Here is a 27,147-nt window from a genome sequence, read left to right on the forward strand (position 1 = left end):
ATCAATGTGTGTCCGATATTGGGCGCACACTTCCTGGACGTCCATTAAATGTTCGGTAATTTTGACATCCTTGACCAGATCGACATTGGTTTGGCCAGTATTTATCGGCTAATTAAATAATAATTAAATGAAATTAATAACAATTTTTTTTCGGTTAATAATAATAATAATTAAATTTACAAAAATAAAAAAATTAATTTTTTTGTTTGATTTCATTAAATAATTTTTTTTTTCAGTAATGTTTACAGTTTTGTTAGAAGAGAGAGAGAGAAAAAAAAGTTTTATTAATATATAACTGTTTAGTCAATTGTAATAAAAAAAAAGTTTATTATAAAATTCAATCAAAAAATAAAATCAATAAAAATATAAATTATTATTTTTTTTTTTAGTTATATATTGATTTTTTTTATTTGAATATTAATTTATTTTTCAAAAAAAAAACATTAAAATTATATAATAAATACTTTTTTCTTTTTCCAAAATTTTAGCCGCGAATGGCCACCAATTGTTTTCTGGTCGTCACTGACCGACAATTTGCCGCCAATTGTCGGCTGTTGGCCACTCTCTACGTCCCGTTGATTGTTGGCTGCCGACTGATTGTTACTAATTGTATAACTTTTTTGAGACATTAGTTAAAAGTATTATTATATTAACACAATTATTGAAAATATATATATTAATATATTTAAAAAAATTATTATTAAAAATAATTAAATATAATTAATTAATTTATGTTGAATTTTTTTTTTACTAAATAACATATAGTATTATTAATTAGGTGTAAATTATTATTATTATTATTATTATTAGAAACTTTATGTAACCAAAATAAAAATAAAAATAAATAAATTTAATATAAATTATTTATTTAGAAAAAAAACTAAAAATAAAAACTTTTAGTTTTACTTAATTTATACTAAAACTGGTTAATATACTGGTGTTAAATGATTGCACTTTTTTTTGGTAAAAAAAATAATTTAGATATTTTTTATTTATTAATCTTTTTTTATAATTAAAGCACATTTTTTCATTATTATTATTTAAAGAGTTAAAAGATAATATATATATATATATTTATAATATGATGATATAATTCATTATAATTTATTTGTTCAATTATTTTAAAAAGGCCACCTGGTTGAATTGATGTCACCCATGTATTTCATAATTTAGTTGATAGGTATTTGATTATTAGTTTATAATAATTGATATATATTACTATATACTAATAAATTATATACTAATAAATTACAGTTAGAAAGAGAGAGAGAGAGAGAGAGAGAGAGAGAGAGAGAGAGAGAGAGAGAGAGAGAGAGAGAGAGAAGAGTGAGAGAAGAGAGAGAGAGAGAGAGAGAGAGAGAGAGAGAGAGAGAGAGAGAGAGAGAGAGAGAGAGAGATCAAAACTAATGAAATAATAATTATTAATAATTATTAATAATTATTAGTATTATTATTATAGAAGCGGTATATATATATATATTCAATGAAGTGTATATATATATATATTATATTTATATATATATATATATATACATTATATATATATATATATATATATATATATTATATAMATATATATATATATATATATATATATATATATATATATATATATATATATATATATATATATATATATTATATACATTATATATATATATATATATATGTGTGTGTGTGTGTGTGTGTGTGTCATGTATGATCTATTAATATATAGTAATATATATGTGTATATTATATATACAGTATATAATATCAATAGTATATCTAATATACTACAAATAATTTCAGTGTCAATATATATATATATATGTTGTATATGTGTTAATTAAAAGTCTAATTACGTAAATATAAAGTAAATTAATGCTTTGTCATACAATACAATTACTTAATAATATATTGTGTGTATATATAAATAGTGTAAATTATGAAACATTAATAAAATTTAAATTTAAATTAGATTAATAATTACAATATACAGTATATAWATATATGTAATAATATATTTTTTTCCAAAACATGTGCACATATTGTAATTAAATTATAGCAAAATAATTTAATGGACAATTTGTACTGTAAATTGTCTATGAAATAAATAAATTTTTTATTATAATTATAAATAATTTTCATAATCATTGATATTGAATATCAATTATTAATGAAATTTTTTTGTTTGTGTGTTAGTTATCATTATTTTTTAGCAATTTATTATTTATTTATAATTATGACAACAATTTTTATTAAAATTATTAATCACTGTACAAATATTGCTACAATTATTTATTTATTTAATGAAATGTTTATATCTTTTTAAAAAAAATTAATCATGAAAATAATTATAATTTTTACTAATTTAACAAAAAATTCTGTATAATTATTAAAAAAAATTAAATATTATATTTTAATTACAAAAAAAATGTATAATAAATCTATACTGAAATTACTTTTTTTAAAAAAATTATAATTACTTTATAAAAATTAAACTATTTTTTTAAATTGTAGAAATAAATTATTTTACTAATAATAATTATATATTAAAAAAGCACTTATAAAACTAATATATATATATATATATTATATAAAAATTACACATAATAATAATAATCAATTGCAATTAAGTGCATGTGAGCCAGTACATTTAGTTTACTATTGTATACATTTATATATATTTTTTTGATGTCTGATACCATAAATGATAAATAATTAGTCATTACTTTTACTAATATAAATAAATTGTTGAAATATTATTGATTGACGTCTTTTCTATTATTATTATTATTATCAGTTAAATAATTACAAATATTTAAACAAAATAATAATAATAATAATAATAATTAATAAAATAGACGCCGATGATAATTTTCACTAAATATACAGAGTTTAAATATATATATATTATATATATATATATATATATATATATATATATATATATATATATATATATATATATATATATATATATATATATATATTATAGTCCAGGGTAAACTTTAAAAAAATTAATAATAGCTATTATAAATAATTAAAATATTATATTTTATTTATATAAAAAAATAAATTTTAATATATTAATTATAAATATATATATATTGAATATATATGTTTAGTTTATATATATATTAAATATTTATTTTACATTAAAAATTGTTTCTCACTCACTCACTCACTCACTCACTCACTCACTCACTCACTCACTCACTCACTCACTCACTCACTCACTCACTCACTCACTCACTCTATTATACATTGTGTGACTGTATATACTTATAGACAGTTAGACAAACAGCTGTTAAGTTATAGTTAGTTTATGAATCAAAAAAAAATAAAAAATAAAATAAAATCATTAACTAAGGTCCTGGGGTTCGTGTAATCATAAATATATACTATCTATAAGTAGTTTTATTACGTAAGTCCCCCCTCTGATTACGATTTCCTCCCCCTTATTAGAAATAAGTATAGTATTCCTAAGTTAAGTTCATTACAAATATTTTTTTAGATAAATATTATATACAAACTATCTATTACTTAACATTTAAGTACTTTTACAGTATATATTAAATTTATTATTATTATTATATAAATTTGTTATATAAAAATTTATAAAATATTTTAAATTTTTATTAGTCTATATACTRTATATATATATATATTAAGTAATAAAGTTTGTAAATATTTTTTATTGTAATTTAATTTTTATTATATAATGTTTAATATGTCTATAGCTATGGGTTAGAGATCTATTGGGTGATCCATCCTATCTGATTGATACAACATTCCTATTTCCATCGGTGATGACTATCGGATCCTTTTGTATAACTATAGGATTTTGTTTAAATAGTTATCATGAATACAAACATACACTGTATTACTGGGATATGTTATCACAAATCAATAGTCAAACACTACAACATCCAATACAACCGAAACAATTAAAACAGTTATCATTGAAATTTAATCTAATTTATCTATATCTAACATTTATGCTTTATATAAATTTGTTGGTATGCAATACTGTCTATATTTATTTGTATTACTGGGCACTGGTAACTGATTTTGATACCAATACCTATCGATGGCTAATAACACTAATTATAAATTTATTATTAAGTATAGTATATTTGATTAAATCATTAGGTACAGTAATTTCAACATTTATGATTTGTTATTCCTATTCATATATATTAAAAATGATATTCAATGAAATAAATGATAAACTTATTAAAATAATATTAACTTATCGATCAAATAAATGGCAAACTATTAATCCGATAAAATTATTAACAATAATCAGTGAACACAATAGGTTTACTAAATTGGTTATGGATTGCAATGGATTTTTCAATAGTCTAACATTTATATTATATTTTATGTCAACTCCATGTATACTAATTGTTATTTTCAGTATATTTAGTAAAAAATATTTATTAATTGGTAGAATCTGTTGTCTATTTTCATTTATGTCAATGTTTTCATTATTGTTTTCTATAAACTCAATGAGCACTTGGATCAGTAGATCAGCTCATTTACCATTAAATCAATTATACAGTTATCTGGCCAGACATCCGACGATATCCATACAAATACGGCTATAATTACTTATATATATCGAGCGACTGTCGGGACCAACAATTGGTATCTATTGTTACGATTTGTTTCCAATAAATAGTTTTGAATTATTTCAATACTATTATATTTGCGGTCAATTAATGTTAACTTTAGCCTCATTTGTTTAATTACTATATTTATATATATATAAATAATTTACTAAAATAATATTTTAATAATCAATATACTGTATGTTTTTTTTGAAGTAATATTTTCATAATTTAAATTTTTGTTGTTGTTGTTAACTTTCATTATTCATTATTTAACAATAAAACATTATTATTATTTTATATTATATATTTATATAATATAATATATTTTAATTGTTATTATTATTAATTACTATTAAGTAAAATAATAAATTATTTATTTACTAAATAATTTTATTTATAGATTTTTTGATTTAATTAATTTAGTTATAAAAATACTTAAATTTTTTATATAAATTATTTAAGTAATAATACTAATATAAATATACTAAAAATTATAGTCTATAATAGATATTCAATTTATTTAATAAAATTTTATATTTAGAAAAATTTATAATCAATATTTATTTCATTAAACAATTATTTATAACATAACTATTAAATTAATAATAATAAGATTTAGAATAACTAGAATATAATTTTTTATAAATAATTATTATTCAAATCATTTATAGATTTTTTTTGATAGAATTTGCAATAAATTCAAGTAATAAAAAAAATTTTAGGATAATTATAAATAATATAAATTTATTATATTAATAATAGTATGTTTGAATTAAATATTTTGCATGAATTAATCAAAAGTTAAGTTAAATAACTTTTACTAACATGTTTAATTAATAATTAATTAATAGTATAAATGTTTTTGAAAATATTTAAAAAAGTTTAGATTATAAATTAATATAATTTTTAGTTAGTTATTTAATATAATTTATAGTTAGATATTTAATATAATTTATATATAAAAAACTAGTAAACAAATTAACTATAAAATTAATAAAATAATTATTATTTAAAAATTAACTTTTAAATTAATAATAATAATAAGATATAGAAATTACTACTATAATAAAAAATTTTTAATTAACTATTATTAAAATATATAGATTTTTTTGAATTAGCAATGTATTTTTAGAATAATTATTAATAAAATTTTATAATAATATTATTGCATTAAATATATTATTATTATAATAATTTATATTTTGCGTGTGATAATCAAAAAAAAAATAAATAAAAATATGTAAAGCATAATAAATTAATTAATAAATATATATTATAAATACATTGTATATCACAATAATTAATGAATTATAGCATAAATAATCATAAAGTTATACTAACATTATAATTAATAATTAATTATTGTATAAATAATTTTGAAATTATTTAAAAATTTAATATAGAAATATAAATAAATTAAGTTTTAAACTAGTTAACAAAAATAAACTCTAAAATTAATAAAATAATTATTATAATAAATAAATTGCATAATAAAACTATATTTTAAATATAATTTTATCTGAATTATGTCATCAATAATCAGATCAATGATAAAGATTTATAAAAGTTATTAATCATTTGATTCAGTGATCATTATACTCAATGAAATTCGTAAAAAATGTTATATAAGTATTTATGATTCAATAGATGACTATCAAACGGGACAGTTGTCTAATAAACGTATAGTATTGGTACTGTTGTCACATCTATTTGTTTTGATTAATGGCATAAAGTTTACAACAATAGGACTAATCAATGAAGTAATAAAGTTTTTAAATAATTTTATTGTAATTTAATTTTTAGTAAATTTATTATGTCTATAGCTATGGGTTAGGGATCTATTGGGTGATCCATCCTATCTGATTGATACAACATTTCTATTTCCATCGCTTATGAGTATCGCATCGTTTGGCATAACTTTAGGATTTTGTTTAAATCTTTATCATGAATACAAACATACAATGTATTACTGGGATATGTTATCACAAATCAATAGTCAAACATTTCAACATTCAATACAACCGAAACAATTGAAACGGTTATCATTGAAATTTAATTTAATTTATATATATCTAACATATATGTCGTATTTAACTTTGTTGTTATGTAATATTAGCTATATTTATTTATATTACTGGGCACTGGTATCTGATTTTGATACCAGTACCTATCGATGGCTAATTACACTAATTATAAATCTAATTTTAAGTATAATATTTATATTTAATGGATTGGGTACAGTTATTTCAATATTTATGTTTTGTTATTCCTATTCAAGTATAATAAAAATGATATTCAATGAATTAAATGATAAAATTTATAAAATAATATTAACTTATCGATCAAATAAATGGCAAACTATTTATCCGATAAAATTATTAGCAATAATCAGTGAACACAATAGGTTTACTAAATTGGTTATGAATTGCAATAGATTTTTCAATAGTCAAACATTTCTACTATATTTTATGTCAACTCCATGTATACTAATAGTAATGTTAAGTATATTTATTGAAAATAACTTAATTATTGGTCGAATTACTTCTCTATTTGCATTTATTTCAATGTTTTCATTGCTATTATCTATAAACTTAATGAGCACTTGGATCAGTATATCAGCTCATTTACCATTAAATCAATTATACAGTTATCTGGCCAGACATCCGTCAATATGTATACAAATACGGCTAAAATTGCTTATATATGTCGAGCGACTGTCGGGACAAACAATTGGTATCTATTGTTACGATTTGTTTCCAATAAATAGTTTTGAATTATTTCAATACTATTATATTTGCGGTCAATTAATGTTAACATTAGCCTCATTTATCTAAATATTATATATAAAATATATAAAACTTAATATAACATAAAAAATTATAAATTTATATTGTAATTATAAGTTTGTTAATTAGAAATTAATATTTTATTTTTATTTTTTAATTTATAATTAATATATATTAAAATTGTGTAATTATTATATGTAATTTCATAATTACTGTATATTGTAATAATCAATATATGTTTTTTATTGCGGATATGTTTAATAATTAAAAATATTTTTTTAGACATAAAATCAATATAAATTTAATATATTTTTTTATAAAGTTCATAATCTTAATAACTATTAAATATAAAATTATTATTATATAATATCATATTTATTAATAAATTATCTCATAAATAGAATAGTGTAATATATTAATAATTATAAATAAATTATTAGTATATTTAACATAATAATAATATTTATTAAAGTATTTTTATTAACAATATTATAAATTAAAATTAGGTAAAATAATAAATTATTTATTTACCTAGATTATTTTAGCTATAAATTTATTGATTTAATAATTTAGTTAAATAAAATACATAAATTAGAATATAATTTATTTAATTAATAAAAATACTTTATAAATATAATAATGTATTATATATATTCAATTTATTTCATTTTTTTCATAAAATAATTATTATTTATAACATAACTATTATCGTAATAATAATAATATCTAGAATATACTAGACTTTAATTTATTATTAATACAGTAATATAGTGTATTAGATTAACAATTAAAAATAAATTACTATTAAATTAAACTATAAAGTTTAATATATATTATTTAATTGTTTATATAATAATATTAATATACTAAAAATTATAGTTTATTATAGAAATTTTATATTTAAAAAAATAATTATTATATAAAAATAAAATATTATATTGTAGGGGAAGTGGGGTATTACTGACATTTAGGACTAAGCTAAACTAACTTATGTAAACCAAAACACTCGGTAATATACCACCAGCCCTTACGGTTGGGCTCTCAACCCGGTGTGTGGCTTAAGGGGCGAGCGGATCCCCTTGTTCCCCGACATCGTCGGGTAACTCTTACTATACGGGAGTAACCGCGTTCATGTTTATAATAGTTGACAACGGACATGTCATTGGGTATGCAATTACCTTCAGGATAGGTTACCTTATAGATAGATTACCATATACGTAGGTTGCTTTATAGGAGTTAACCCATAAGTAGGTTATCATATATGTATGTTGCCGTATAGGTAGGTTATCTTATAGGTAGGTAAACGTACAGGTAGGTTATCTTATAGATGGACTACCATATTGGCAGGCAACTATAGATAGGTTACCGTGCAGTTAGATTACCTTATAGATAGATTGCCATATACGTAGGTTACATTATAGATAGTTTACTATATGAGTAGGTTCCTTATAATCAGATTATAATATAGGTAGGTTATCTTATAGGTAGGTCATCCTATGGTACTGCATACCTTAGTGTCTGTCATGTTATTTCATTAGGTTCTCTCGTAGGTTTTCTCGTAGGTTCTCTCGTAGGTTCACCCGTAGGTCCACCCGTAGGTACACCCGTAGGTACACCCGTAGGTCCACCCGTAGGTACACCCGTAGGTACACCCGTAGGTTCACCCGTAGGTACACCCGTAGGTTCACCCGTAGGTACACCCGTAGGTTCACCCGTAGGTACACCCGTAGGTTCACCCGTAGGTTCACCCGTAGGTACACCCGTAGGTTCACCCGTAGGTTCACCGATAGGTTCACCCGTAGGTTCACCGATAGGTTCCAATAAGAGTTCGGGTGTGAGATGCCCCCGTATACGGTACGGTGCCGGAGTTCCCATAATAAAAATATTTACTTACGTAAGGGTTGTCGTTTATCGTCAGCGTTGTGGCAATGGATAGATCTGAAGGCGTCCCTTTAGATGGCCAACGGTTGTTTGCGGAGATAAAGTAAACACACAAAGTAATATGAAAATACTTTTATTAATTCACTTGAAAGTTGATACACAAGGTATGACTCCAAATGGAGAACTGATTTTGGTGTTTGAGAGACACCTCTATTTATACTAAAGTGTACGTGAGGAGAAAGTGTGTCACATTGAGTCAGGATTTAATCACTATTAAAACTAGGAGTTTACTATTCACTTTTTTATATAACATTTCAGTGCATTATTTTAACACTGCAATATTGAATAAAAACAAAATAAAACTCTGTTAAAAACAAGGTGTTTACCTTTAGATTTTCAATATAACATTTTAGTGCTTTTATAAATTTTTAACAAAAAATAATGATAATTTTTGCAATAATTTTTCAGAGAAAAATAAAACAAAAATACATTAATATAATTAGTAAATACAACCTTGGCTTCAATATAAATAATATATAACAAACAAAATTTCAATACTTTAATAAATACATGCAAATGTTTATTAATTATAAAATATCGTTTATTTTGTTTGTTATTTATGTGTTGTATAATATAAGGAAAAAATTTTAAAAAATTATTTAATAATAATTTCTAAGTGCATTTTGAATCATAAATTTTGACCCACTATTGCAATATTAATAATAATAATAAGATATAGAATATAACTAGAACTAGAATATAATTTTTTATAATTAACTATTATTAAAATAAATTATAGATTTTTTTGAATTAGCAATAAATTCAAGAAAAACACAAATTTTTAGAATAATTATTAATAAAATTTTATAATAATATTATTGCATTAAATATATTATTATTATAATAATTAATATTTTACGTGTGTTAATCAAAAAAAATATGAAATGCATAATGAATTGATTATTATTAATTATATATATAAGATTATATTATAATATATAAATATATCACAAAAATTAATTACTTAAAGTAAATAATTCTGAAGATACTATAAGTTATCATAACTTACATACTTAACATATACTAAAAGTTTAATTAATAATTAATTTATAGTATAAGTAATTTTGAAATTATTTAAAAATTTAATATAGAAATATAAATAAATTAAGTTTTAAATGTTTAAACTTAAATAATAGTTATTTAATATAATTTAAGTTAGTTAACAAATAAACTATAAAATTAATAAAATAATTATCATAACAAATAAATAAATTCTATAATAAATCTATATTTTCAATATATTTATAATTTTATTTGAATTATGTCATCAATAATCAGATCAATGATAAAGATTTATAAAAGTTATCAATCATTTGATTCAGTGATCAATATATTCGATAAAAGTTGTAACAAATACTATATAACTATTAATATTTATGAATCAATAGATGACTATCAAACGGGACAGTTGTCTAATAAACGTATAGTATTGGTACTGTTGTATCAGATATTGGTTTTGATTAATGGCATCAAATTTACAACAATAGGTCTAACAAATAAAGTAATAAAGTTTGTAAATATTTTTTAATGTAATTTAATTTTTAGTATATTGTTTAACATGTCTATAGCTATCTATTGGGTGATCCATCCTATCTAATGGACACAACATTCCTGTTTCCATCGCTGATGACTATCGGATCGTTTAGTATAACTATAGGATTTTGTATAAATAGTTATCATGAATACAAACATACTCTATATTACTCTGATATGTTATCGCAAATCAATAGTCAAACATTTCAACATTCAATACAATCGAAACAATTGAAACGGTTATCATTGAAATTAAATCTAATTTATATATATCTAACATTTATGCTTTATATAAATTTGTTGATATGCCATACTCTCTATATTTATTTGTATTACTGGGCACTGGTAACTGATTTTGATACCAATACCTATCGATGGCTAATAACACTAATTATTAATTTATTATTAAGTATAACATTTATATTCAATTCAATGGGTACAGTAAATACAATATTTATGATTTGTTATTCCTATTCAAGTTTAGTTAAAATAATATTCAATGAACTAAATGATAGAATTAATAAAATAATTAAAAATTATTTATCAAATAAATGGCAAACTATTTATCCGAAAAAATTGTTAATAGAAATCAGTGAACACAATAGGGTTACTAAATTGGTTATGGATTGCAATAGATTTTTCAATAGTATAACATTTCTACTATATTTTATGTCAACTCCATATATACTAATTATAATGTTTAATATATTTAATAAAAATTACTTAATTATTGGTAAAATCACTTCACTATTTTTATTTATCTCAATATATTCATTATTGTTTTCTATAAACTCAATGAGCACTTGGATCAGTAGATCAGCTCACTTACCATTAAATCAATTATATAGTTATCTGGCCAGACATCCGACAATATCAATACAAATACGGCTAAAATTGCTTATATATGTCGAGCGACTGTCGGGACCAACAATTGGTATCTATTGTTACGATTTGTTTCCAATAAATAGTTTTGAATTATTTCAATACTATTATCTTTGCGGTCAATTAATGTTAACTTTAGCATCATTTGTTTAAATACTATATTTATATATAAAAAATAATTATATAATTATATATAAATAGTTTACTAAAATAATATTTTAATAATAATTTATTTACTGTATTGTGTGGACACCGAGGGACCAGACGTTGTCCACATCCACATCACCACAGCGCTGTTGGCACCGTACTATTCGTTCAACACATTGACCGATACAGCACCGCTCAATACATTGGCCGTCACACCACCTCTTTTCGTTTGGTTCATCAAAGCTTTCAATACTTAACGCCAGATCCATATCGTGGCCGTAGATGTCCTCAACTACATGGGTGTCGGCGCTTACTAATCACTAGGACCGACAACACTGGTGCCGATAACGTCGAGATCAGCACCGGACATTTTAAGCAACCCATCCAACCATTTCAATATATATAAATATCTAACATATATAATATGTCGTATATAACTTTGTTGTTATGCAATATTTGCTATATTTATTTGTATTACTGGGCACTGGTAACTGATTTTGATACCAATACCTATCGTTGGCTAATAGCACTAATTATAAATCTATTAATAAGTATAATTTATATATTTAAAGTAATGGGTACAGTTATTTCAATATTTATGTTTTGTTATTCCTATTCAATTATAGCAAAAATAATATACAATCAACTAAATGATAAAATAAATCATATAATATTAAGTTATCAATCAAATAGATACCAAACTATTTATCCGATAAAAATCTTAACAGTAATCAGTGAACACAATAGGTTTACTAAATTAGTTATGGATTGCAATAGATTTTTCAATAGTCAAACATTTCTATTATATTTTATGTCAACTCCATGTATATTAATAGTAATTTTTATTATATTTATTGAAAATAACTTAATTATTGCCAGACATCCGACAATGTATATACAAATGCGCCTAAAATTGCTTATATATGTCGAGCGACTGTCGGGACCAACAATTGGTATCTATTGTTACGATTTGTTTCCAATAAATAGTTTTGAATTATTTCAATACTATTATATTTGCGGTCAATTAATGTTAACTTTAGCCTCATTTGTTTAAATATTATATATAAATATATATTCCTTAATATAATATAAAATTTTAAAGTTTATAAATATATTTATTTTCATAAAGTTTATTGATTTCCACTAATAACTATTAAATATAAACTTATTATTATATAATATCATATTTATTAATAAATTGTCTCATAAATAGAATATTGTAATATATTAATATATAAAAATAAATTACTATTAAATTTAATTAATAGGTACTAATATAAATATACTAAAAATTATTGTTTATTATAGAGATTCAAATTATTATATATAAATTTAATATTTAAAAAATTTATCAAACAATATTTATTTTATAAAAAAAAATTATTATTTATAAATTAACTATTATTTATAATATTATTTAAAGATCTAGAATGAGCTAGAATATTTTTTTTTATAATTAATATTAAATTAAATTAATTATAGATTTTCTTTTGAATTAGCAATAAATATAAGAAAAACAAAAATTTTTAGAATAATTATTATTAAAATAAATTTTATAATAATTATTTTATTGCATTAACTATTATTATTATAATTAATATTTTACGTATGTTAATCAAAAAAAATATAATTTATTTAAAGCATAATAAATTAATTATTTAATATGTATATTTATATATCAAAACACAATTAGTTATTTATAATAAATGAAATAATAAAAAAATATTAGAAATTAAATTAGTATAAAAATATAAAGAAATTATGTTTTAACAATTAATATTAAAATAATAACAATTTAATATACTTTTAAATATTTATTGTATAACTACAATATTATATTTGTAATATATTAAAATTTTACTAATTAAAAACATTTATTATATATTAAAAATTTGTAAACAATTTAATTAATTTTAACAATCATTTTAAATATATATAACTTTCATTAGATTATGACAGCAATTATCAGATCAATGATAAAGATTTATAAAAGTTATCAATCATTTGATTCAGTGATCAATATATTCAATGAAATTCGTAACAAATACTATATAACTATTTATGATTCAATAGACGACTATCTAAGGGGACAGTTGTCTACTAAACGTATAGTATTGGTACTGTTATCACATCTATTGGTTTTGATTAATGGCATAAAATTTACAACAATAGGTCTTATGAATGAAGTAATGAAATTTAGATATTGTAAATAATTTTTTAGTATAATTTTTACTATAAAATTTATCATGTCTTACAGCTTTGGCTTAGGGATCTATTTGCTGATCCATCCTATCTGATTGATACAACATTCCTATTTCCATCGCTGATAAGTATCGGATCGTTTGGTATAACAATAGGATTTTGTCTAAATAGTTATCATGAATACAAACATACAATGTATTACTGGGATATGTTATCGCAAATCAATAGTCAAACATTTCAACATTCAATACAACCGAAACAATTGAAACGATTTTCATTGAAATTTAATCTAATTTATCTATATTTAACATTCATGTCGTATTTATTTTTATTATTAAGCAATACTGTCTATATTTATTTGTATTACTGGGCACTGGTAACTGATTTTGATATCAGTAGCTATCGATGGCTCATAAGACTAATTATAAATCTATTATTAAATATAATATTTATATTTAAATCATTGGGTACAGTTAATTTAATATTTATGCTTTATTATTCCTATTCAAGTATGATAAAAATGATATTCAATGAACTAAATAATAAATTTAATAAAATATTATTAACTTATCGATCAAATAAATGGCAAACTATTTATCCGAAAAAATTATTAATAGAAATCAATGAACACAATAGGGTTACTAAATTGGTTATGGATTGCAATAGATTTTTAAATAGTCTAACATTTCTATTATATTTTATGTCAACTCCATGTATACTAATTGTAATTTTTTGTATATTTAGTGAAAATTATTTAATTATTGGTAAAATTACTTTTATATTTTCATTTATCTCAATGTTTTCATTATTGTTTTCTATAAACTCAATGAGCACTTGGATCAGTATACCAGCTCATTTACCATTAAATCAATTATACAGTTATCTGGCCAGACATCCGTCAATATTCATACAAATGCGCCTAAAATTGCTTATATATGTCGAGCGACTGTCGGGACCAACAATTGGTATCTATTGTTACGATTTGTTTCCAATAAATAGTTTTGAATTATTTCAATACTATTATATTTGCGGTCAATTAATGTTCACTTTAGACTCATTTGTTTAAATACTATACATATATAAATAAATTACTAAAATAAAATTGTAATAATCAAAATATGTATAATAATTTACTGTATAATAATTTTAATAATAATCATTTTTTTAATGACTTTCACTAATCAATATTTAATTTATAAAAACAATATAAATTTAATTAAAATTATTATTAAATTTATATTTTTTCCACTTTATATTTTTTTTATTTCTAACATAAAATTATTATATTTTGTTTTTATTAATTTAAGTTATTAAGTTACTATAGTAATTAAATTTATTTTAAAAATTTTAACATTTAAAAAATTTCTAATCAATATATTTTCATAAAATAATTATTATTTACAACATAACAATAATAATAAAATCTATAATATAATAAATTTATATTATTGAATAAATAATAATCAGAATTTTTATAATACATTGACTAATGATTTTTAAATTTCTACTTAAAAATTAATAACTATTAAATCCATTTTATATATAAAATAATTACAGTTTATTAAATATTTTTGATTAATATATAATATATTTTTTATGAACTAATAATAATTAGTTTTATATATAATTTAGTTTATTTAAGTTATTTATTTAAAAATTATCTGTATATAATTAAATAAATAAATAGTTTTTTTTATAAAATATATATTTAATATTACTATTGATTTTGTTTTAATTTATATTAGATATGGTTTTGCTAATTATAAAATAATTTTGTTTAAAATTTAAATATGTTTTTTTTAAATAATTTATTTATTAGAAAATAAATTTTTATACAATACTGTGTATAATAATATCTATAATAATGTTATTTAATATTCAATAAATAATTAATAATCAATAAGACTGTTATCGACATAATTTAAATAATAAACAATGAAAGTTAATAAAAATAACAATTAGCTTATTATTATACACTATATATATATACAATTATTGATTAATAATTAATATGAAATTTTTATTGTATATTCAAAACATTTAGTATATTTATATGAATATGAAATAATCTAAAACAATATTTATTTAAATATATAAATGACTATAAAATAAATTATTATAGTAAGCATAGAAAATAATATAAAATTAATACAAATAAACACAAATAAAAATAAACTTAACATTAGATGTACAACTATAAGGATGTGGGGTATATAAATGATTTAGTATAGAAAATATACACAACTATAGGGATGTGGGGTATCAATAACTTGGATTGATTCAATATCAATTAATAAGTAATATAATAATATAAAATAATTTTATATATTTAGTAGTTATCAGTATTAATCATTAAACATTATAAAAACTTATATAAAAATTTATATTGATTTTATAATTTAAAAAACTAATAATGAAAGTTAAAAACATTCAAAAAATTTAATTATTAAAATTATTTTACAATAAAAATATATATTGATTATTACAGCATTATTTTAGTAAATTATATTTAAACAGTGTTTAGATAAATGAGGCTAATGTTAACATTAATTGACCGCAAATATAATAGTATTGAAATAATTCAAAACTATTTATTGGAAACAAATCGTAACAATAGATACCAATTGTTGGTCCCGACAGTCGCTCGACATATATAAGCAATTTTAGGCGCATTTGTATAGATATAGTCGGATGTCTGGCCAGATAACTAAATAATTGTTTTAGTGGTAAATGAGCTGATCTACTGATCCAAGTGCTCATTGAGTTTATAGAAAACAGTAATGAAAACATTGAGATAAATAAAAATAAAGCTGTGATTTTACCAATAATCAAGTTATTTTCAATAAATATAGTTAACATTACTATTAGTATACATGGAGTTGACATAAAATATAATAGATATGTTTGACTATTGAAAAATCTATTGCAATTCATAACCAATTTAGTAACCCTATTGTGTTCACTGATTATTTTTAATAATTTTATCGGAATAATTGTTTGCCATTTATTTGATCGATAACTTAATATTATTTTATTTATTTTATCATTTAGTTCATTGAATATCATTTTTAATATACTTGAATAGGAATAATAAAACATAAATAGTGAAATAACTGTACCCATTGATGTATATATAAATTTAATACTTAATAATAGATTTATAATTAATGTTATTAGCCATCGATAGGTATTGGTATCAAAATCAGTTACCAGTGCCCAGTAATACAAATAAATATAGCAAATATTGCATAACAACAAAGATATATACGACATATATGTTAGATATATATAAATTAGATTTAATTTCAATGATAACCGTTTCAATAGTTTCGGTTGTATTGGATGTTGAAATGTTTGACTATTGATTTGCGATAACATATCCCAGTAATACAGTGTATGTTTGCATTCATGATAACAAGTTAAACAAAATCCTAAAGTTATGCCAAACGATCCGATACTCATCAGCGATGGAAATAGGAATGTTGTATCCAATAGATAGGATGGATCACCCAATAGATCCCTAATCCATAGCTATAAGCAAATTAAATATTAAACTTAAAATTAAATTACTGAAAAATTATTTACAATTTAAATTTAATTACTTTATTGTTAAAACCTATTGTTGTAAATTTGATGCCATTTATCAAAACCAATAGCTGTGACAACAGTACCAATACTAGACGTTTGTTAGACAACTGTCCCATTAAATAGTCGTTTAATGAATCATAAAGAGATATATAGTATTTGTTACGAATTTTATTGCATATATTGATCACTGAATCAAATGATTGATAACTTTTATAAATCTTTATCATTGATCTGATTATTGATGACATAATTCAAATAAAATTATATTTTTACTACAGTTTTATTATAGTATTTATTTATTTTAATAATTATTTTATTAATTTTATATTTAATTTGTTAACTAGTTTTTATATATAAAGTAATATTAAATATTTTAACAAGAAAGTACTTATATTTTTATGCTAAAATTATATTAAATAATTATTATTTAAAACTTTTAAAACTTCCATATTATTTATAATCTAAAATTTTTAAATAATTTCAAAATTATATATCTTATAATTAATTCTTAATTAAACATGTTTATGATTATTTAAGATAGAAATATTTAATTTTAGTAATTAATTTGTGTTTTTATATTTATATAAATATTATATATTAGACTATTTATTATGATTTACATAAATGTTTTCTAATAACACACGCAAAATATTAATAATAATAATAATAATAATAATATTCAATGCAATCATATTATTATTAATAAAATAAATTTATTTTATTTATAATTATTCTAAAAAATTACTTGAATTTATTGCTAATTCTATAAATAAAAAATCTGTAAATTATTTGAATAATAATTAATTATAAATAATTAAATCCTAGTATATTCTAGATCTTATTTTTATTAATAAAATAGCTATTTTTATATATAATTATTATTTTTTATTAGTTTTATTATATTATATTATTTATTATATTATGTATTTAATATGAATTATGTATTAGTTTAGTAGTTAACTTGTTAACTAATTTTTAATAATATAATTTATATTAAATAACTTTTCTTAAAAATTTCTATATTAATTTATAATCAAAAAATTTTTAAATAATTTCAAAAGTAATAATATTTATACTATAAATTAGTTATTTAATTAAACATGTTAGTAATAGTTAAGTAACATTATTGATGATTATAATTAATTTGTATGTAATATTTATATAAAAAATATTTATTTATTTATTTTAATATTTAATTTATTTCATTATACTTGTTAATGTATATAAATGTAGTCTATTAACACACGCAAAATATTAATCATAATATATTAATATTCAATGCAATCATATTATTATTAATAAAATAAATTTATCTTATTATTTGAATTTAGTTTTAATTCATAAAAAATCTATAAATTATTTTAATAAAAATAATAAATTATAAAAAATTATATTCTAGTATATTCTAGAATCTATATCTTATTAATAATTATTATTAGCCATTATTATTAATATAATACACATAATTATGTTATAAATAATTATTTTATAAAATATATATTGATTATAACTTTTTAACTAAATTAATTAAATCAATAAATTTATAGATAAAATTATTTAGTAAATTCATAAATTATTATTTTAGCTAATAGCAACTTATAATAATAATAAAAATATATTATTAAAAAATACATAAATTAATAACATAAACAGTATATAAATCATTTTATATTAGCCATAAAATATGCTTATAGTGCCTAATAAATTAAAATAAATAGTTAAATTTAAAAATACTATTTATTATTATCTTTTTTTTGTATGAGACAAATTAATTAAAAAAAATATTATTATGTAATATAATAAAATATAATTTTATATTTAGTAGTTATCAGTATTAATCACTAAACATTATAAAAACTTATATTAAATTTTAAAAATAAATAATGAAAGCTAATAAAAACAACAAATTTTAAATATTAAATTAATTTTACAATAAAAACATATATTGATTATTACAATATTATTTTAGTAAATAATTTAAAAAGTATTTATATAAATGAGGCTAAAATGAATATTAATTGACCGCAAATATAATAGTATTGAAATAATTCAAAACTATTTATTGGAAACAAATCGTAACAATAGATACCAATTGTTGGTCCCGACAGTCGCTCGACATATATAAGCAATTTTAGCCGTATTTGTATGGATATTGTCGGATGTCTGGCCAGATAACTGTATAATTGTTTTAGTGGTAAATGAGCTGATCTACTGATCCAAGTGCTCATCAAGTTAACAGATAACAGTAATGAATACATTGACATAAATGAAAATAAATAACTAATTTTACCAATAATTAAGACTTTTTTAGTAAATATACAAAACATTATAATTAGTATACATGGAGTTGACATAAAATAAAATATAAATATTAGACTATTAAAAAATCTATTGCAATCCATAACCAATTTAGTAAACCTATTGTGTTCATTGATTATTATTACTAATTTTTTCGTATAAATAGTTAGCCATTTATTTGATCGATAAGTTTTATCAATTATTTTCATAATTCTATCATTTAGTTCATTGAATATCATTTTCAATATACTTGAATAGGAATAACAAATCAAAAATATTGTAATTACTGTACCCATTGACTTGAATACAAATATTGTAATTAATATGAGATTTATAATTAGTGTTATTAGCCAACGATAGGTAGTAGTATCAAAATCAGTTACCAGTGCCCTATAATACAAATAAATACTAATACTATCAACAAATAATAATAGTATATACGTATTGAATGACAGATATTGATAGATTAGATTAAATTTCAATGAAAATCGTTTCAATTGTTTCGGTTGTATTGGATGTTGAAATGTTTGACTATTGATTTGCGATAACATATCCCAGTAATACAGTGTATGTTTGTATTCATGATAACTATTTAGACAAAAAAACCTATAGTTATACCAAACGATGCGATACTTATTAATGATGGAAATAGAAATGTTTTATCAATCAGATAGGATGGATCACCCAATAGATCCTTAACCCATAGCTATAGACATATTAAATAATATACAAAAATAAATTTAATTACAAAAAAAATATTTACAAACTTTTTTACATTATTGATTAGACCTATTGTTGTAAATTTGATGCCATTAATAAATATCAATAGATGTGATAACAGTACCAATACTATACGTTTATTAGTCAACTGTCCCGTTTGATAGTCGACTATTGAATCATAAATAGTTATATAGTATTTGTTACGAATTTCATTGAATATATTGATCACTGAATCAAATGATTGATAACATTTATAAATCTTAATCATTGATCTAATTATTGATAACATAATTCAAATAAAATTATATTTAAAATATTATTATTAAAAAATATTATACTATTTATTTATTATAAAAATTATTATTTTATTAATTTTATCGTTAATTTGTTAACTTTTTTTTATGTATAAATTATAATTAAATATTTTATTACATATTAACTTTATGATTATTTAAGATAGTAATATATTGTAACCGTGTTTGCTACCAGTACACTGTTTAGTTAGAAATAGACATGTTTGTTAAGGTATGTGACATACATTTCCGTCCCATACTGTTATTGGAATGACGGTTGAGTTGGTGCGCACAACTCAGCTGTTGGTGGGGTATAACCAGAAAGGGAGGGAGAGTGAGAAGGGCAGAACAGTTTCTAGATGTATGGTAACAACTCAGTCTTCCGCCGCCATCAAATTACCTCTAGCTTTATTGTTGTATTTTTAATTGTGAGTTTAGTTGTGTTTAAAATAAATATAGCCTCATGTGTGAATAGTATTGTGTATTCATTGTGTTGGCAACCGTAACTACGACCGGGAATTGGTTGGACGACCGCCCGATAGGGAGAGGTCCCTGACGACGACGATAGGACGAGTGAAGTAACGATGGAGAAGAAGCCGACGACGTCTGACCAGAAGAGGACAGGGATGGCGATAAAGTCGACGCTTTTATCAGAACTGGGGATCCAAATGCCCAATAAAACCACATTCGACATTTTCCGACTTCAGGTAAGACCAAAGAGGGAAAAACGCAAATCTATATTTGATAACATATAACCAAAAGAAAATTATGGTAAGTAATATTTTATTTTATTTTATTTTGTTTTGTCTAGGCGTAATAAATTTTGTTTTGTTGTTGTTATTTTATAAAACATATTATTTTCCCAAATTATTAATTAAATGATTTAATATTATAGCCGGACAAAATCGGCCGGTATAGGTGATAACAAAATTACTTAACTTAAGGGCGATGCTAGCAATGTTTACGGTAAATGTGACAAATTGCGGCGGCTGCGGTGGCGGTAGCGGCGGGTGCCGCTGTTAATAATTTATTAAACGAATTATTACATTTTAAAACTTTTTTATTACAAACTTTTTATCAATCAAAATAAATACAATAATAACATAACTAACTAGATTTGACTTAAAACAACAAGTATACGACTACTCAGATAATTAGATACTTAGATACTTTACTGTTGGTTCGCGAAGCCAACAGTTTTATATCACTGCCATTGGGTTGGGCATGTACGTGTCATTACTATATATGGCAACGACACATACATTTCCAATCCAATGATGGCATTGCTCGCATACCTTTCCCTATTAGGAAAGCTATGCGACTATAATCGGCATCCTGACAACTAGGTCGGTCTCCGACCTAGCATATCAAAAAATTACAATAAATGTATTAAAATAAAGTAAAGCAAAATCTCTAAAAATTGCATGCATTACATGAGCTCAATCATCGATGTACGAGTTCCGGTTGTACATTCTAACACGTGTGATCCAAAGACACCTCTTGATAGGTCATCGATATCGATATTAAAACCGTCGATCTGGCCACCAATGCCAATCGACAAAAAAAATACATCGACCCGATATCCAATCAGGTCAAACACGACTTACAACACGTCGGACGTCTCCGAAGTGATGCGCATCTATATGAGCCTAATAAGCGCTCCCTATAGAATAGTCAGTACTGAAAAATAACCCGGGGTTTCCATGAACCCCCTGCTAATCGTTATATTATAATTATCTTGTGTCAAACAAAATATTTATAAGATAACAAATGATTTCTGTCTATTTGTGTTAAGTATCTGTGTGTGTGTAATAAACAAAAATAAAATTTAAAACATTACTCAAATAAACAAATTTTTAAATAAAATACTCGGATTGTTGGTTATGATCCGGAAGCTCAGCTATGCCTTTACCGACACTCCTGCATCATACCAAAAACCCATTTTAAACGTCTACCCAATTATTACTGGACTTATCTTTATCTGGTTCACATACAACTCTTGGTGAACCTTTAAATTTTATAAATCCCTTAGACTTAAATAAATGAGCCAAGTTGTGGTGTCTTGTGAAGTCTTTTACCGTTTCAAATACATCCGTACAGTTACTACACATATACTTTGTTATTAACAAATTTTCAGTGCTTGTTCCGGGAATAGAAACTATGTCCGGAGTGTTGTTGTACTCTTCCGTCACCACTGGATCTAACTCTAATGGCTCAGATTCCCCTTCTTTGTTCACAGCTTTAACTCGAAATATATTTGACTGACCTGGTATGAGACCCATGACATCTATTTCACGTTCGTATGATCGAGCTATCATTGACCACATAAGTGTTTCAGAATCCTGTTTTTCGATAACATAACTATCAACAGGATCTCCGCCATCGTCTTTCGGTTTGTCCCACTTGAGATAACATTTTGTGTTGTTTAGGTATGTCACTTCTATTGGGTGTTGTGGTTTGGAAGGTGGTGAAACAACAGTCACTTTAATAGAGGCTTCGTCCTGACCCAATTGATTGGTGGCATAGATGTGATAAACTCCTGTATCACTTCTAGTTGAATTGTTATATAATAACTTTGCATTATAGGACCCATGTTGTAAATTAAATGTCGGCTGTTTTCTGATGATCCTTCTTTTGATACGCCATACAATGTCTGGCATAGGCTCACCTTCAATATTTACATCAAACGAGAATGATTCGCCAGCTCTTACGATGACATCATTTAGATTTTGCCGATCAATTCTCGGCAAAAGACTTTGTTGATCAACGTCCTCTTCACTGTCAGCTCTGACCTTAATCTTATATTTCGTTCCAGGGAACAAATTAGAGATATGTAAACTACCATCTTTATCGTTACCGCACGGTATCCATTGACGTCTTTCATTATCATATATCTCCGTATTGTAGTGTTTAATAGAGTTTAATAGTTTTAAAGATAAACATTTACTATTTGTGGCTATATCGTCCTCCAATCTTAGCGACGATCCGGGGACAGTGGTCAACTTGTAGATATGATTACTATTTGGCAATAAATTTGTTAAATTTATTTCAGATTTATTTAATTGTTGACAATCAGTCGAACATAACGTTTGTTTATTTAAATTTTCAACATGAAAATTTTTAGAAACTATGGCCAACTTTTTGTTAGAAAAATAATCACTATTATTGAAAGGACGTTTATAACATTTTTTATTTGTCAACATTTTTATCAAATAAAATTTGCCTTCAAAATTATTATTATTTCAAATATTATTAATAAACACAATGATTGTTTAAACACAATGATTAATATTGCAATAATTGTTATCACATTATTTAAAATAATTTTTAAATAAAAAAAATTATTTCACAACTCATAATATGTTATAAAATTTAAATAATTTATATATTATGTATTGATATAACAAAGAAAAAGTAGAACAAAATTATTTCAATAAGTTATTATTGTTCAAGTATATTTTTCGTTATCCTTATTTATTATTAAAAATTTGTTGAAAAGTATAATATAATATTTAATAATTATTTAAACAAAACTGACACTATAATGTATTGTATAATGTATAATGTATCACTTTATTAGTATTCAATCTAGTGTAGAATTATTTTACATTTAAAAATTAAGTTAACAAAGAAAATATCAGTGTTTTTAATTATCACTAATAAAGTTGTCTATAAAATATTTTATTGTTTATTAAACAATATTAAAATTATTAATTTTAATTTAATAAAAAACAGTTAAAATTAATTATGATTTCAATCAATGTTAAATAACAAAATAATAATATTTCAAAAATAATTACTTAATATCAGTACGCTTACTGTAGTTGTGTTTCATTTGTGTTGAACTAAATTTTCAGTAAATTTTTATAATAAATATAATCCAAAATATGTCTTAAAATAACTATGTTTAACATAGTAATCTAAACATAAAATTAAAATAAACAATTCATTTTGAAAAAGTTTATAAATTAAATTCTTGCATAAAAATATTGTAATCAATTTGTTGTATACTATATCAGTTTATTTTACTAAAGTATGTAATAATTTTGATGTAAAATATTCAAAATAGCTTATAATAGTTTATTATAAACAATATAAATTTTACAGAACTTGTCTTAAAATAAATAATTTTTGTTTAAGAGAATATTTGTAATATATTTGTTATATAGTTATAACATTCATTGCATTTCAAGGCACTAAAAATTATTTTTAACAAAAATATTTTTTATTATGCTATGTAAGAAAATTTTTGGCAAACAAATTTATTTTAAATATTTAAATAAAAGTATTTTAAGAATATATGTATATATATAAAAGTTATTTAAATTTATTTTTAAATTCAATTTTTTTTTAAACTATGTTAAGCATAAACATAATAATAAATCAAAGTAATTGTATAACTAATTTATTTTTTTTTTCAAAGTTCTATACATTTATTTTTTAAACTTAAATTAAATTGGTATTTGTCATTAAACAAACATTTTAATATAAACTTTAAAACTTTTATAAGTTTATATAATAAAATTAATTTATTTATTTGATTATATAATATCTTTATTATATAATAACTATTTCAATAACTATATAAAACTAAGAAAAGTTTTTCAAAAAAATATTTTAAGTGACAAATTGAATAAAATTATAATAAAAGTAATTGAAATAATATTTTATCAATTAATCTAATCAAAATTAATGTAATTATTTGACAATATTTTATAAATAAATATTTTATTAACTATTTTGTAAATACAGTTTAATTAACTAATTGTATTTTATTAATAACTATTAAATTTCAATGAAATAAATATACTTTATGATTCTGTAAATTTTGTTTATAAAACGACTTTTCATTAATCGGTAGACGATAAAAATCGATAAAGAGAACAAATCGAAAAAGAAAATTAATTGATATTTAGTACTATTCGAAATATAATATTAATTATTAAGGTACATTAATAAAAAAACAAGACAAACCGATATATTTGTTATCGATTTTATAGCTCCATCGATATATAACATTAATCGATACTGAATAATCGATCCACATATACTAATCGATACATAACATCAATCAATATAAAACAATAATAGAGTTATAACATTAATCGATATATAGCACAATCGATATAATATAACAGTAGTCAAAACATAAAACAAGTCTATATATAACAGTTATCGATATATAACAAATCGATATACGGTACTAATATATTCATAAAATCAACTCGATATATAAATAATCTATATATTACACTTATCAATATCTTACAGTAATCGAAATCTCATACTAATCGATACTATCTTGTAAAATATACGTAAAGCCCTTTTATAATATAAGAAATGTTTAGATATTTAATAAAAAACTAGTAGAATAATATTTTTTTTTATTATTATAAATTATTATTTAAAACAATTTTTAATATAAAAAAATCAATTTCCTCATTATAAAATTGTAATAACAAATATTTAATAATCATAGAATTAGTAAATACAATGTAATTGTAATAATAATTACTTATGTATTTATTTAAGTAAAATATTTTTTTTTATACATTAATAAAAATAAACATTTGTTTGACTAAACAATTTTGTTAAAAGTTATTTTAGTCAAAATATAATGTATATGTTTTATAAACGGCAATTCATGAAAATTTTTCAATTATAATTTATAGAAAAATTTATAAAACAAAGACTAATTAAATTATTAAATTAAAATAATTTTTTTTTTACACACTATACTCGCATAATTATTATATACAAATAAAAATCATATGATATCATATAAAATATTATTTTGTATTAAATAAAATACTAATAAGTATTAAATAAATAGTAAAACTAGATTATTGTTATTATTATTTTTTGCTGAAAATAACTTTAAACCGTTATACATACTGACACATAATCAGTTACAGTATGATATACAACATACATTTATTTTTAGAAATTTAACTATATAATATTGCGTTGTGTTGCACCAAAATCGTAGCCACTGATACGCCTCAGCGGACCGATACGAGCCGATGAAACACAACCGGTATCTATCCGAAGACAGACACCGACTAAGTCTGACGACTCACCGTTGAGTTAAATAAATGGTAATCCGTATTGTAAATGAAAACAGTATTTATTTAATAATAATAATAATAGAAGTAC

General features: G+C 21.3%; 1 protein-coding gene across 1 annotated transcript in view; it reads right to left on the minus strand.

Annotated features, from left to right (window-relative positions):
- The window catches only part of LOC128962840 (sodium/potassium-transporting ATPase subunit alpha-3-like), a 25,922-nt gene extending 8,126 nt beyond the window's left edge, over positions 1-17,796 (minus strand). Inside the window, exons 1-4 of the mRNA XM_054309241.1 lie at positions 17,695-17,796; positions 17,541-17,623; positions 465-615; positions 1-108 (exon numbers count right to left, since the gene is read on the minus strand). The exon at positions 1-108 is cut by the window's left edge and continues 189 nt beyond it. Coding sequence (XP_054165216.1) covers positions 1-108; positions 465-615; positions 17,541-17,623; positions 17,695-17,796 — 444 coding nt within the window. The remainder of the gene's footprint in view (positions 109-464; positions 616-17,540; positions 17,624-17,694) is intronic.
- Between the last annotated feature and the right edge of the window lie 9,351 nt (positions 17,797-27,147).

The sequence above is a fragment of the Oppia nitens genome, unplaced genomic scaffold (genome assembly GCF_028296485.1).
Source record: "Oppia nitens isolate AA-2021 unplaced genomic scaffold, nextdenovo-longstitch-racon4-pilon3 scaffold6_pilon_pilon_pilon, whole genome shotgun sequence".
NCBI classification, from domain to species: domain Eukaryota; kingdom Metazoa; phylum Arthropoda; class Arachnida; order Sarcoptiformes; family Oppiidae; genus Oppia; species Oppia nitens.